This window comes from Strix aluco, chromosome 6 (assembly GCF_031877795.1).
Source record: "Strix aluco isolate bStrAlu1 chromosome 6, bStrAlu1.hap1, whole genome shotgun sequence".
Classification (NCBI taxonomy): domain Eukaryota; kingdom Metazoa; phylum Chordata; class Aves; order Strigiformes; family Strigidae; genus Strix; species Strix aluco.
Genome location: NC_133936.1, coordinates 44,224,662 through 44,238,078, shown reverse-complemented (window position 1 = coordinate 44,238,078; position 13,417 = coordinate 44,224,662). Strand labels below are relative to the sequence as shown.

The following is a 13,417-nucleotide window of genomic DNA, read 5'->3' as shown; positions in this document are numbered from 1 at the left end:
TGGGCATAGATAGCCCCCGAGAGGGAAATTTTAGTCTGGTTTGCCAAGAACTAAGTTCTCAAAATATAGTCTGGTTTGTCAGTAACTAAGGAGATAGGTTGGGCAGTAAGAAGCTGATGTGTATCATCTTAAAACTTTCAGTCTGTGGCCCATTTAGTGTACCACACAGCACTGCTCACCGACGGGTCGGGTGCTCCCCTGCGTGTCCGTGCCTCCTGCCCCTGGAGCAGGTACACGGACCGTGGCTGAGGCTGCTTGTGCAAGAAAGCAGTGTTACAGGACTGACTTTAGTTACACAGCTGTATGCTGTGTTATCCGCAGGAGTCCGTGAATTAATTGGTGTACCTTAAAGTGCTGCTATCAAATTGATAAGCCAGGGTGGTGGAGTAATCTGTAAAGCCTATCAGACAAGTATGCAAATGATGCTGTGGGTGATATTTCCAAATAATAACTGTCACTGCTGGAAGCTAATTGTGTGCTGTCTGTTCTCTGAAAACAATTCATGAATAATTTATTTACTGTGTAAAACTTACCTTGCTCTTTGCACTCTCTGCTCTGTTTTCTTTGCTCTCTGTGTGTGAGTCAATCAGATAGTGTGGGTCAAGTCACTGCTGTGTAGATCAGAGAAACCCAACAAGAGAGTCTTCAGCCGTGACTCATTCGGACGCAGTGCCAGGGCCCACGGGCACTAACGGCCTTTAACAACCCCAGCCAGCCCCAGCTGCACCCCTGCCCTCCCCAAGGCCACCAGTCCCATTTAAGCTTGAGCCTGGGGCTGCTTGTGGGTCCTGTTGACCCTGGCCCGTGTGTCCTCTCTTTGCATGGACTGCAGGTTGGGACTGTGGCGTGGCACTTGCTCCCCGTCCCCTCAGCAGCAGCGGGCCCTTGCTGCACCGGGAACCAGGACATGCAGTGGAGGATGATGCTGTGCAAGGGTTTGGTCTTCCTCCTTTGGGACAAATCTGATGTTTTGGGCTTGCATTGCAGGACTAGCAATAAATGGTAGTTAGTGTATGTTAATGTACGCATTTTCACTGCCTGCTGTTTAATTATTGTGTGTAGGCTGTGATTGGCTCCTCCCTTTTAAAAGCTTACTGTGTACAGCGCTGGTTGGGCAGAGTGCTTCCTCCCAAGGCCAGGCCTGTGAAATGGTACATGCCCAGATGGCTCCCCACAGCCTCATCCAAGTCCTGGAAAGCTTCTGCGGGTTAGGCACGGACCCTCTGCTCAGCATCACACCCCAAAACGCTCGAGCCACCTGCAACTTCCCTGGGAGAAAGATGTCCTGGCAGATGGGCTCAGGCCCCCGGGCCAGCAGCGTGGTTCACATCCCACCCTCAGGAGAGTGCCTGCGAGGCTCCAGGAGTGACTCCATCATCCCACCGTGCCTCTGCAGTTGCAACCCAGTGAAGCACCAGCAAAAGCCTGGTAGATGCAAGTTCTCCTCCTGCTCTGTGCACATTTCGTTAAGACGTACTTGAAGGCTGCAGAATTGCTTTGCAATTTTCAAAAGAGGCCTTTTAATAAGGCCTGGCTGAATAATGCCACATTAGCATCTCTTCACCTGAGGCTCAGTGTGGCTGGCCACACAGCCTGGCTGACTCACTGACAGTCTCTGGTCTGGGAGTTAAACTTTAATATGAACCAGGGGAGAAGAACTCAGGCGTGACTCAGCCACCCACATCCTTCCCCTTCTCCCCCGCCACTGGCAAGGGCAGCGCAGCAGGACGGGGAGCAGGGACGCAGCAGTAAGACCTGCGACCCAGGGGCTGCCGCAGCGATGGAGCCCGGTGACCCACGGGGGAAAAGAGTCGCCATTGTCGGCGGTGGTCTGGTAGGAAACACAACTTGGCTGCTGTGTGATTGCGTTTGCCGGGGAGCTGGAGCTGTAAAATCATTGCTTGGAGGTGGGGTGAATGTTTTTCTTAAAATCATTCCGCCTTCAGATGACGGGGTGCTATGGAGGAGTTGGTTGAGTTCCCGCTGTGGGAGGCAGCAAGTTTTGTTTGAGCATCTAGGACTTTGTAGGAGGAGAACGGCTCTTTCCCTCGAGGGAAAGCTTTGCTGCTGTGATATCCCAGAGACGCAATGCGTGTCTGTGGTGGGCACTTGCCTTGAACGGTGTGTGCAAGTAAATCCTGCCGCCAAGAGTCCTTTTCTCAGAGGAGGGGGTTTGGGAGGTGGAGCAGTGGTGCCCAGGAACACTAAATAACAGTCCTCATTTGGGCTGCCAGATCCTCCTGCCCCTCAGCTGCTTCTGGCTTTAACCAAGTCACTAACGTGAAATGCTTGGTGAGGACTAAGACTTGATAAATGCTAGGCTAAGAGGAAATGCCTTCCTCTGCCAAATTTTGTTTGGGAATGGTTTTCCTCCATTGCACCTTGCAGAGTGGTCTGACTCTAAAGGACAACATGGACCATTGCAGCACCTAAATCTCTTTTGACTTTTTGGCCATTAGCCTCTTGGTCCCCATGCTGCTGGAAAAGAGTGATGACATTAAAGTCTGTAGTCCTGACAGCAATTAATGATGGAAATTAAACAAGAAAAAGGGAGCCATCCATTTAAATAACAAGCAGGACGTATGTGTGCTGTCCTTTTGCACAGGTCTGCTGTGTTCCCAAGGGAATGCTGCAGCACCCTGCATTCAAGGAAGATACACAGGCTCCGGAAGGGAGCAGGGAGCTTGCCCTTACCAGATCCTGTTGCCTCTGGCTGAAGGGGGTTAGCCCTGCTGCAGTTAATCACTGTGTGTAAACAAGCCCTGAACTTGGTATGACTTTGTACAATGAGTTTTGATGGATGACTTCTGTCTTGGAGGCTCTGTAGGCACATCAGGGTTCCTTCCTCCAGGAAGAAGTCCTCTAAGGTTGTTGATCAAAGGGTCTTCCTGTATATGCTGAGCTGCATCCCCTGACCGCTGCTTCCCCTTGATACATTCCAGTAGTGATCTGTTACACAGGTACTAGTGAAATGCTTCATCCACCATTCCTGATCCTTCTCTTGTAGGTGGGTGCATTAAACACCTGTTTCTTCGCTAGACGAGGTTTCCACGTTGATGTTTATGAAGCCAGAGAAGGTAAGTTCAGACTGATCATTACCGCTTTATTCATATGTTTCTGTCCCTTTACTGATAGCAGTTCTTGGAGAAGCAAAAGAGGAACTGTGTGAGCTCACTGAAACTGCAGAAAGAACATGAAATCTGAATGCGTGGCACTTTGAGGGATGTTCTTTTCACTTTTCCCTTTAGCTCCTGTGGTGAGGGGCAGCATTTAGTTGAAATATGTTGTCTTGTGTGGAGGGAACCCACCCTTCAGCTACTAAAATGAGGCCCTTTTTTATGTTCTTGGCTTAAATATTGATTCAAATCCTCACCTTTGAAAATTGGTGTCTGCATGAAGAATTATAGCACGGTGCTATTGAACCAAGCCGGGTCAGAAGTCTGGAAGCAATGGCTGTTGTGATGCTGCAGCATCTCTGTTAGGGTTAAAAGCATCAACTTGACTCGTAACCACTGCCACTGGTGGTGAGGAGGGCTGGTGGCAAGAGGGGCAGAAGGAGAGATGGAGTGTTTTCAGGAGCCTTCATCTCCGCAAGGCACTGCAACAGAGGAATGATGATTCGGAGCCCAGGTGCTGGCTGAAAGGGAGAGAAACTGTTCACCTTCAGTGTCTACCAGCTGACAGACAAATAAAACCTGGGCAGAGATGGCAAGCCAAGTGGCAGATGAGAATGAGACTGTGGAAGGTGAAACTCCATATGGAAGGGAAGGAGCAGCCCTGCCTGCCACGTGCTCTCTGTGGTACCCGTTCCCGCTCAGGCAGCGTCGGGACAGGCGGTTCTGCTGCACGGCTCCCCGCTGCGCCCACCCGAGCCCTGTGCACAGCCCCAGGGCCCTGCTGCAGAAACGGGGGGTGACAGCAGCCAGCCCTGAGCAATGCCAGCAGGCTGCAGGCTCAGAGCAAGAGCAAACAGCTTTTCACTGTTGATCAACCGTTAAACTCTTCGCTGGAAGTTGTACATGCTGGAAGTTTCACGGGTTCAAAAAGCCTCTGGTTGCTCTTTCCTGCCTTCTGCGTTTGACAGATTTTACCACCCTACTCCAGTTTTTGGCCCATTGTTCACGCTGAGATGCAACCCTGCAAGGTATGGGGATGAGGCTCTGTCACACACACTGGCTGGACCACCCAGGAAGTCTGAGTGAGGCCGTTTGGAGGAGGAGCAGGCCAGTGCTGAGACACTTCCATCTAAACAGTGATGAAGAGGGTGACCCACGAGTGTCCTGAAAAGCATCAGTCCGTGGCTCTCAGCAGAAGCTGCCAGGCATTCTTCAATCAGCCCTCTCCACTTAGAGGGGAAACGGCTCTTAGGGATAACGCACTCTCTGGCACTGTGGGGAGCTGTCAGGATCTGGCGTTCCCTTCGCAGCACTTGCCTGCAGCTGCTTCTTCCAGGCTAGAGAAAGCGGCCCTCGAAGCTGCCCAGCTGCCTTCCCGACAGCTGAAGGTGCCTTTTGCTACCTGCCCTCTCGGCATGCAGCGCAGGGGGACGGGGACGCCCTGCTGCCCTGCCTGCTGTGGCTGCAGGGATTTCGGGAGATGCCAGCCACAGCAGGCTCTGCGGTATCGGTGTCTCCATACCCAACTGCTCTTTCCACGCAGATATCCGGGTGGCCAGCTTTACCCGTGGCAGAAGCATTAACTTGGCCCTGTCCCACAGAGGACGCCAAGCCCTCCAAGCCGTGGGGATGGAAGAGCAGGTACCCTGGCAGCTTCTGTCGGTGGTGGGATCTCTGTGGCTAAAACGCTGTTGAGTTCAGCTGGTGATGGACAGGCTCTCTTCTGCTCCCCAAGCACACAGAGGCCACCGCAGTGGTAGCTCTGCTTTCATGAGGGTGGAGGTAGACCTCTCCCACTACACGCTTGTAGCCTGGCTCTCCACTGCCTCACAGCACAGCTGCCAGCTGGGATCTCCCCCAGCCTGGGGGCAGCACCCAACCCCGGGCAGCTGAGCTCTGCTCATGGCAAAGGGTGCTTCCCCAGGAGACCAACACTCAGACAACACCTTCCAGTATTTACCTCCCTGCTGTGCTCTCCTCCCTCCTGGAGGGTGAGGGCAAACGAGACAGGAGTAGGAGGACTCCCAAAAGAGCTGAAATACCAGCAGGATGCGATAAAGGGGGCTGATTTCCCCACTGATATGCCCAGATTTGTATTTTCTCACAAAACCTTGAGCTTTGGGCTGACCCCTGAAATTTGTGCACATCGACCTCTGCACAGCACACTTGGCTGAGAGCCCAGCACTCCTCTGCAGGGTGCTTGCTACCACTTAACATCCAGATGTTGGCAATGGTGGGATCTCCTGGTCCCTGGCTCCCTGCAGAGGATTCCCTGCTTTGACAGCTCATAACCCAGCACCAGATGTAATCTGGCTCTCATTCCCTGCCCTGTCCAGCACCCAGGGACTTTTCATGTCCCTTCTATCCAAAAATAATTTCCCCCTGATTTTTATGAGAATGAGCTTGTAAGAAGTAATCTCAGTAAAATGTAGTGACTTGGCACTGACAGTCCTGTAAAATTTTCCCCAGTAACCTGGATAACCCCACAAAAACATACAAACTGAGAACATCCCATTCTTCCTGGAGTGTGGTGCGTGGCAGGGGTGGCACTTGAATACTTGTGCCCTCCCCTTGGCAACTCAGTTTTGGCCAGAAGGCTGAGTTGTACTCCCTTCCATTTCAGATTGTGTCCAAAGGCATTCCCATGCGGGCAAGGAGGATACATACGCCTTCAGGGAAGAAGTACTCTATCCCCTATGGGAAGAAGAACCAGGTACTGGTCTCGTGCTGCCACTCTGGAGATGCTTGGCAGAGCACGAGGGGTGTTTGACAGCATCTGTAGCTCTGTGTGATGGACAGGCTGGGCTCACGCTCTTAGACAGGATGCTGTGAGCGGGAAGGTGATTGTGTGACACCCCCCCCCGGTTTCGGCAAGGCTGTTTGGAGAGGGTGGTGTTTCTCGTCTGGCCATGCGGAGCATCCGTCAGCAATGCCTCCTGAACCCCGTGTTTGTTTGCCTTGCAGTATATTCTCTCTGTGGACAGAGCAAACTTAAACAGAGAGCTGCTAACAGGTAGGTTGCCAGCTCTGTTTGCAAACACTTTTACACCCTGTTCACCGAGGATTTAGGGTTCGCCCCATGAACAGGAGACTTTGGGCCCCAGGCTCTCTTTGCCCAGGAGTTCTGTATAACCTCGTTCTCAGAAAGTGCAAATGTGAACTAGCTGTGTTTTTAAGAAGAAAATCTGTGCTGTTTCCCTGCTGCTTGCCTGACACAAAAGAGTATTCAAACAAGTCCCCTAAGGCCTCTCCCGCCTTTGCCTTCAAGTGGAGCTGCCTCCACTCCCCATCTCCTGGCACTGACATCTGCTCCCAGAACTTCACCAGCCAAAGCAGGAGGTACCTCCTCAGCCTTGCCATGGTTCATGGCGTTTTCTGCAACCCCTAATTGTGCAGAAATAAATAGAAATTGGAGTGCTGTGGCAAAGCATGTATTCAGGCCAGGTCAAATTTCCCCAAATTTCCCACTGACTAGAGGCACCTCATCCCATCCCAAAATATAATGTAGTGACAGTGGAAACAGGTCAATGACTCATGTCATTGCAGGGAAGAAAGAAATCTTTGCAGGATTCCTCACACTTTTTAAATAGTTTTCACCAGAGTTGACCAAACACAGCCCTAGTGTGCCCTGCCCACTGGCCATCATTCAACACAGCAGTCTTATTTGCTGCAATGGCAAAAGTCCCTATAATTTAGGGATCCCTTTGAAATATTTTTGGGGTCACAGTATTAGTTGTCTTTTATTTTCACAGCTGCTGAGAAGTACCCCAACACTAAACTGTACTTTGGACACAAGATCCTGGAGTGCAACGCGGAGCTGGGGAAGTTAACCATAAAAAGGTAATCCTTGTGCAAGCCTGAGATCAAGTGCCATGTTCAGTTAGTTTCTGCTTAATCATTCATAAAACTTCAAACAATTGAGCAATCTCAGTCTGAAACTAGCATGTTCTTACTCAGTGGGCAAAACTTGGTATCAGCTTTGGAAAGGAGAGACATCAAAGCAGGGTTCATGGGGAGGCTGCAAAAAAATTAAGCAACTTGCTAAAGCTCCAGCAGCCTGGCAGTAGGCTAGGCACATGCTTGCTGACCCATGCAGGGAACAAACATGCCAGTCTCCAGAGTGCTGGTTTTCAGGGACAGATGCTCATCAGCGAGGGCAGCTAACGACCTTGTTTCATAGTTGGTTTAAGTTCTGCTCATGCCTCAAGTCCACCTGGGATTGCAGGCTCTACAAAATAGCAGTATTATCTGAACAGTGCCTGTTGCATTCTTGGGCAGACCTGGCAGACTTATGCTTTTGATAACCTACAGGATAATTATTTATCCTAATGCTGAGCTTCCCAGTCAGTGAAAGCCAATCTTCCCTCGCACTAGAAGATTAATAACCCTGGAGGTGACCACAGCATTTTGCAATAGGCAGATCTGCTGTGCCCAGTGGTGCTGAGCTGGCCTGGAGTTACGGCAGGATTGATGCAAGGGACTCTCTTGTTTCCAGATCTGACCAGCAGCCCTTGGAAGTCACTTACGATCTCATTGTGGGATGCGATGGAGCCTTCTCAACAGTCAGAAAGCAGTTCATGAGGCAAACGCGCTTTAACTATAGCCATGAGTACATTCCTCATGGCTATATGGAGCTGACCATCCCTCCCAAGGATGGAGATGTAAGTGTACCTGTCCCAGGGGCTGCTACCACCTTTGCAGGTGGGACACCCTGCTTCCCTCTCATGGTGGTTCTGCTACAGCAGCTCTAGAAAAAACAATTTCTCTCCTCGGGCTCATCCAAGGGATTAAAACTTGCCTAGGAGAAGTCAGGCATCTCTTCCTCTTCCAGTGGTGGGGCCAATGTCTTGGTATCCGGCTGCAAAAATCCTAGAGAGCCTGCCTCAGAATGGTGGGGTTAACTCTAGCTCTGAGAGGTCCTGGGGATACAGGAATGTGTCTGAGGACATTAGCAACTGCAAACTAGCAGATTTTTGCCCATCTTTCCCACCCTTTCCTCTTGCCCTTGTTCTGTGTCTCCCTGAAGCATCAGGTACCAGAAAGTGGCTGTGTGGTCATTGTGTCTTCTCATGGTACAGAGGATGGGAACTGGTGTGCTGGTGTGGAGGGGAACCAGAGACTGCGCTGGGGAAGCTAAGCAGGGCAGGGTGGGGACACAAGACCATTTTCCTTCTCTTTCAGTTTGCCATGGAACCAAACTACCTCCATATCTGGCCGAGAAACACCTTCATGATGATTGCACTGCCCAACATGGTGATAACCCACAGCCACCCTCCCATGGGGCACGAGGTGGAGCTTGTGGGCATGAACCGGCTGTGGTGGCAAGCACGTGGCTGGGGCTGGGAGGGCCAACAAGGTGCCAGGAGGGACCCTCAGCCTGTGCCAGGTGTCCCACAGCCTGGGGGGGGAGTGCAGGACAGGATCCCCAGAGCCAGCCCTGCGTCACTGCACTGAGCAGGTACCTGTGTCACCTCTGCCCACGCACCCGAGCCCACCCAAAACCCCCCCAAACCAGCTCTCAGCAGCTGGATGTGATAAACTAGATATGGGAGTACCAGGGCAGTGTGCCAGGCCTGTGCTGGCAGATCACACGCTGCCTCTTTCTGCCTCCCCCCTGCCTGTCCCCAGCGTGTGCAAACCCACCATGGGAAAGGGGGGGGCTGGGCACTTGCCCCACTGCTCAGGCGGGTTGCTGTGACTGCAGGGTGACTGGCTGGGCACTGAGCTGCTGCTCCAGCTGCCAGGTGCTCTCTATGGCCTCTGGGCTTCTTTCTGACCTTCCTTCCCGGCTGGTAGGACAAGTCCTTCACCTGCACGCTCTTCATGCCCTTTGAGGAATTTGAGAAGCTCACAACGGGCGAGCAAGTGCTCCGTTTTTTCCAGACCTACTTCCCAGATGCCATCCCCCTCATCGGAGAGTAAGTGTTTCCATCTCGCTGTCTCACTCATCAACACAGCGCCTTGAAGCCAGGGGACACATCCCCACCCAGGCTCTAGGTCCTGGTGACAGGGTCATGAACAGAGTTGGGGTGGATCCCCGTGGCCTGTAGGTCCGTGTTGCACCCACACTGGCATAACAGGCTCAGCAGTGGGACACAGACCCATCCCACGGCAGGTTTTGATGGAGTCGCACTGCAGCACCGCTCCGTCCCTTGGAGGCACAGCCCAGGCCCTGCCGCTGCAGAGGCAGAGAGCAGATCACCCCCCACCGCTTCCATGTCGCTGTTAAAGGTTTTGAACTCAAGGATTAGCTGTTCATAAGCCGTGGTTTACTGACGTTAGGCGTGGGTTAGCAAAGTGACTCTGCTAGAGCAAAGATAAGGGCTGCACACCAAAACCAGCAGCAGGAAGGCATGTTCAGATAGCGGAGTTGTGCAAATGTTGAGATTTTAGCTAACAGACTGAGAAAAGCTGGGCTTGGCAAAAAAAAACCCAACAAACAAACCACCGTGCTGACTAAACAAAGACTGGCACTTATCGATTGTATGGCTAGAACAAATATCAGGGCTGTGAGACACAAGAGCAGGCAGTTCCCAGTGACATGCTGCTCCCCGGGCAGGGGGGACCCTCTTGCTGCTGGGCGAATGGCACAAGGGGAGCAGCATGGAGCCAGAGCATCCCGCTCCCCCGGGGGCCCTGGTGGCAGGGGGATGGGGACCAGTGGTGGCAGGGAGACAGGGACCAGCCTTTCCAGCACACGTCCTGATGGCCGGGGCTCTGTTCAATGAGTCCTCATGTTCCTGCAAAGGGGGATGATCCCCAGTCAGTGGGAGCTCCAGCCCACCCTATTAATGCTTGTGCTTTGCAACGTAGTTATCTTACAGGCTTTTTCTGGCCGATAGGAAGGGTCTCAGCTGTGTTAGGTATTTCCTTTCCTCTTAAGGAGGCTGCATCACAGGACTTCATATAAACTTAGAAACTCAGATACCCTCTAGTATATCCTTCCTACAGTGACCAACATCCACCACTGCTCACCGTAAGAGGACTGAGATGTCGGTGACACTCTTACTCATGGTCAGGTTGTGTGCAGAGCTTAAAACTTGCAGACAAAATATTTGGTCCATAGGGGGAAGTTAATGAAATAGGTTCTATGACCTCTACATTTTTCCCAGACAAATATCCTGGTGAATAGGCTTGGTTTTCGCATCCCAACACTGACAGCACCTGTGGCTCTGGCTTCCTGAGCCTGCACACGGTGTGACTTGGTTTTCTTGTCTCTTGTGGTCCCACAAGTGAAGTATCTGTTGTTTTGCCTGAAGGCGAGAGCTGAAGCACGATTACTTTTTGCTGCCAGCCCAGGCCATGATATCTGTGAAGTGCTCCTCCTACCACCTTGCTTCCCAGTGCGTGCTGATGGGAGATGCCGCGCATGCTGTTGTGCCCTTCTACGGACAGGGCATGAATGCAGTAAGTTCACGGCTGGCCCTGGGCCGTGTCAGTCGGTGTCGCTCTTTTCACCCAGAAATGCCTGGTTTTAGAGTGTGGCTCCACAGAGTTCCTGGGCTGGCCTGTCCCAGAGTCTGATGCGCTTTGCACTGGCAGGCACTGAACTCTCCTCAGGCACCTGGCTGCTCGCTAGGACCTGGCTGTCTGCTGGGGAGGAGAGGGGATGGGGTGGTGGTGCCCATGGGGCAGAGGGCTGTGTGGGAGGGGGTCCAGCAGGACAGCCCCAGGCTGCTGGGAATGGCAACCCCCTGGATTTCTTTGCAATACCCCTGGCAGAGTGGCCTGGAGTAAGACTCCTGCTCTGAAGTTGTGGCCAGTGGGACCCTGCGCGTGCAAACAGCTACACTAGTGAAGCATCTGGAGAGCACTTCTTGTGATTCCTTCTGCCTATTTATCCTCTAATTTTCCTCCCAGGGCTTTGAGGATTGTCTAGTCTTTGACGAGTTAATGGACCAGTTCCACAACGACCTTGGTGAGTGAGGTGGCTGGGGAGGAGCAAGAGCTGGATACCCTGCTGGGGAGCTGCTCCTGAGCTGCTGCTTTCTTCTCCCAGGTGTCTGCCTCCCCGAGTTCTCCAGGTTGAGGGTTCCAGATGACCACGCGATCTCAGATTTAGCCATGTACAACTATGTAGAGGTAGGCAAGCTGCACAGGGACTTGTGGGCTGCGCACACAGCAGCACCCTGTTAGGATGCACACAGCAGGCAGGGGCTCTGGCAAGACTCTGGTTGGGCTCTCACCCCGGCAGACTTTAGCCTAAGAGCTCCTTGGGAATGCCGCTGGCTCTGGGGAGGCTCTGCTCCCTGCGGTGACCCCCAGGACAGGCAGCCGTAGAGCTAGCAAAACACAGGGGGCTCTGCCAAGACACCCTGCAAAGGCGTGATGGTTGTTCTCTCGCAGATGCGTGAGCACGTGAATTCGATGTGGTTCATTTTCCGGAAGCACGTAGACAACTTCCTCCACACCCTCATGCCTTCCACCATCGTCCCGCTGTACACCATGGTAAGGCCAGCACCTTGGTCCCCGCTGCCTGAGCTGCCATCAGCTCCTCCTGGCTGGCATCAAGGTGGTGATGTGCTCCTGCAACCCTCCTAGGTGACCTTCACCAGGATTCGCTACCATGAGGCACTTCAGCGCTGGAAATGGCAGAAAAAGGTTGGTCAGTGGTGGTGCCCGTTCTCCCCGTGCCATGAGCCTCGAGAGCTCCACATCCTGCACAGCAGCACTGCTCAGCTGCGGGGGGGAGCTTTGGTGGTGCGATATTGCCAGGTCGGTGCAGGTGTGAAGACTTGGCTTGGTGCTGCAGGGTAGGAACGAACATCTGATGACACCGGGCTTTCTCTTTGTACTTGTAGATAATTAATCGAGGGCTCTTTGTCATGGGGGCAGCAGGACTGTGTGGCACCTTTCTGCTCATAAAGTGGCTGGCACAGGACCTGGACTTCCGCATGGAAAACTTGTGGGTCTGGTCCCATTATCTCAAGAACAATGGAAATTTTCCCTTTGGCACACAAGTGGCTTAAATGTGAGGGGAGATCCTGGCTGTAATAAAAGTGAAGGCATGGGCTCAGCTGGATGATGTTGATTCTCTTGGGATGTGGGCTGGCAGCTCCTGCAGCCCCTCTGCCTCCTGCCCTCCTGGGAGCAGTGGTGGTCCCTCTCCCTCTCCTCAGGTGAGAGTACCCATGGGGGCAGAGTGTCCAGAGAGCCTCTGCAAGGGCTCAGGCGTATCTCCACCTCATCTCAGCAGCCTTGTCTCAAGTGCTGTGGTGTGTCATGGGCCGGGTGCGGGTTTTGTGTGCAGTAACAGGGGGGGCGTGCGCTCTCCCAGACAGCAGGACGGCCACTTGAACTGGTCGGGGTGTCCCAGCCTCTGCTGCTGACTTCTGCTCTTACCAAAATCAAGTCAACACCTTGACTTGAAAATCAGCTGGCTTCCTGCCCACCCCAAGTCAGAGAAAATGCAGTTCATTTATCCTTGTTGGAAATGAAACAACTTTAAGAAAGGATGTTCTGGGGCAGTGCTTGAAGCCTGGAGAAAGGTCCGTCCCACGTCTGGCTGAGAATACTTCTGACTTCTGCAAGCAGGTCTCCACAGAGAGACCACCAAGCCTTTGGGCTAAAGCAAGACGAGGGGCCTGAAGGACCCTTCTTAGTGCACTGTTCTCCCCCTGGGCTTTTGCGCATGCCCTGGCATATACTTCTGTCTAATGCAATTACTGTTCATATTTCTTTTGGAAAAAGTCATTGATTTTCTCTAATTGTTCTCCAAAGCATGTATGTGGTTGTACTTGTACTGTACACACTACACCAGCAGTAAGAGCTGCTGCTGACAGGGGAGATAGATAAATGTTCAAGAGTCCTTGGCCATGGGCATTGCATCCCAGAGCCAGAGCCCTTACGGGTGCCTCTGGTGACTTTGTGCAGCCAAGTGCGGGGTGCGTGGGACCTACACTGAGTTTGGGGTCTTTGAGCCAAAAATAGCTGCAGGCTGGGATAGTACCGGGAGGAGTATCAGACACACTTTCCTTCATCTTACCTTGCTCTAGACCTTCACAGTCACTGCTGAGGAACAGCAAAATGGCCCAAATTAACCCCTGATCTGATGTGGCACAGCCAGTCTTGCTTAAGGTAGTTTACATGTAGCTGCCAGCAGACCTGCAGGGACAAAGGCTGGTTTGCATCATTTAGTGAATCGTTTTCGGCTTGCAAGGGAGCACCTTTCAGGCCGTAGGTGGAAAATTAGTGTAGAACACAGCTTGTTTCTCTGGCCAGCATCTTTCCCAGGCACTGTATCTATGGGAGATGCTGGCACAAATGACAGGATTTTGCTGTAGTTTCTCCCATGAAGGCTT

The 13,417-nt window shown here is 52.6% G+C and overlaps 1 protein-coding gene across 3 annotated transcripts; it reads left to right on the top strand.

Moving 5' to 3' along the window:
• Positions 1–1,688: 1,688 nt before the first annotated feature.
• On the top strand, positions 1,689–12,132 carry KMO (kynurenine 3-monooxygenase). 3 transcript variants are annotated; one of them, XM_074828334.1, is made up of 15 exons: positions 1,690–1,834; positions 3,008–3,077; positions 4,660–4,757; positions 5,740–5,829; positions 6,081–6,129; positions 6,869–6,956; positions 7,612–7,777; positions 8,298–8,369; positions 8,913–9,034; positions 10,376–10,523; positions 10,977–11,034; positions 11,116–11,198; positions 11,463–11,564; positions 11,658–11,717; positions 11,918–12,132. In XM_074828334.1, the coding sequence occupies exons 1-15, from the start codon at positions 1,781–1,783 to the stop codon at positions 12,083–12,085; spliced, it is 1,428 nt and encodes a 475-aa protein (XP_074684435.1). In that variant the 5' UTR covers positions 1,690–1,780; the 3' UTR covers positions 12,086–12,132. The 3 variants fall into 3 exon arrangements, with proteins under 3 accessions (XP_074684436.1, XP_074684435.1, XP_074684437.1); XM_074828335.1 differs by lacking the exon at positions 5,740–5,829 and having other exon boundaries at positions 1,689–1,834; XM_074828336.1 differs by lacking the exon at positions 4,660–4,757 and having other exon boundaries at positions 1,714–1,834.
• The last annotated feature ends 1,285 nt before the right edge of the window (positions 12,133–13,417 follow it).

Coding starts and splice junctions, on each gene's coding strand:
- KMO (XM_074828334.1), top strand. CDS start 1,781: ATGGAGCCCGGTGACCCACGGGGGAAAAGAGTCGCCATTGTCGGCGGT. Junction 6,957..7,611: donor GGGAAGTTAACCATAAAAAG/GTAATCCTTGTG, acceptor TCTTGTTTCCAG/ATCTGACCAGCAGCCCTTGG. Junction 8,370..8,912: donor TGATTGCACTGCCCAACATG/GTGATAACCCAC, acceptor CCCGGCTGGTAG/GACAAGTCCTTCACCTGCAC.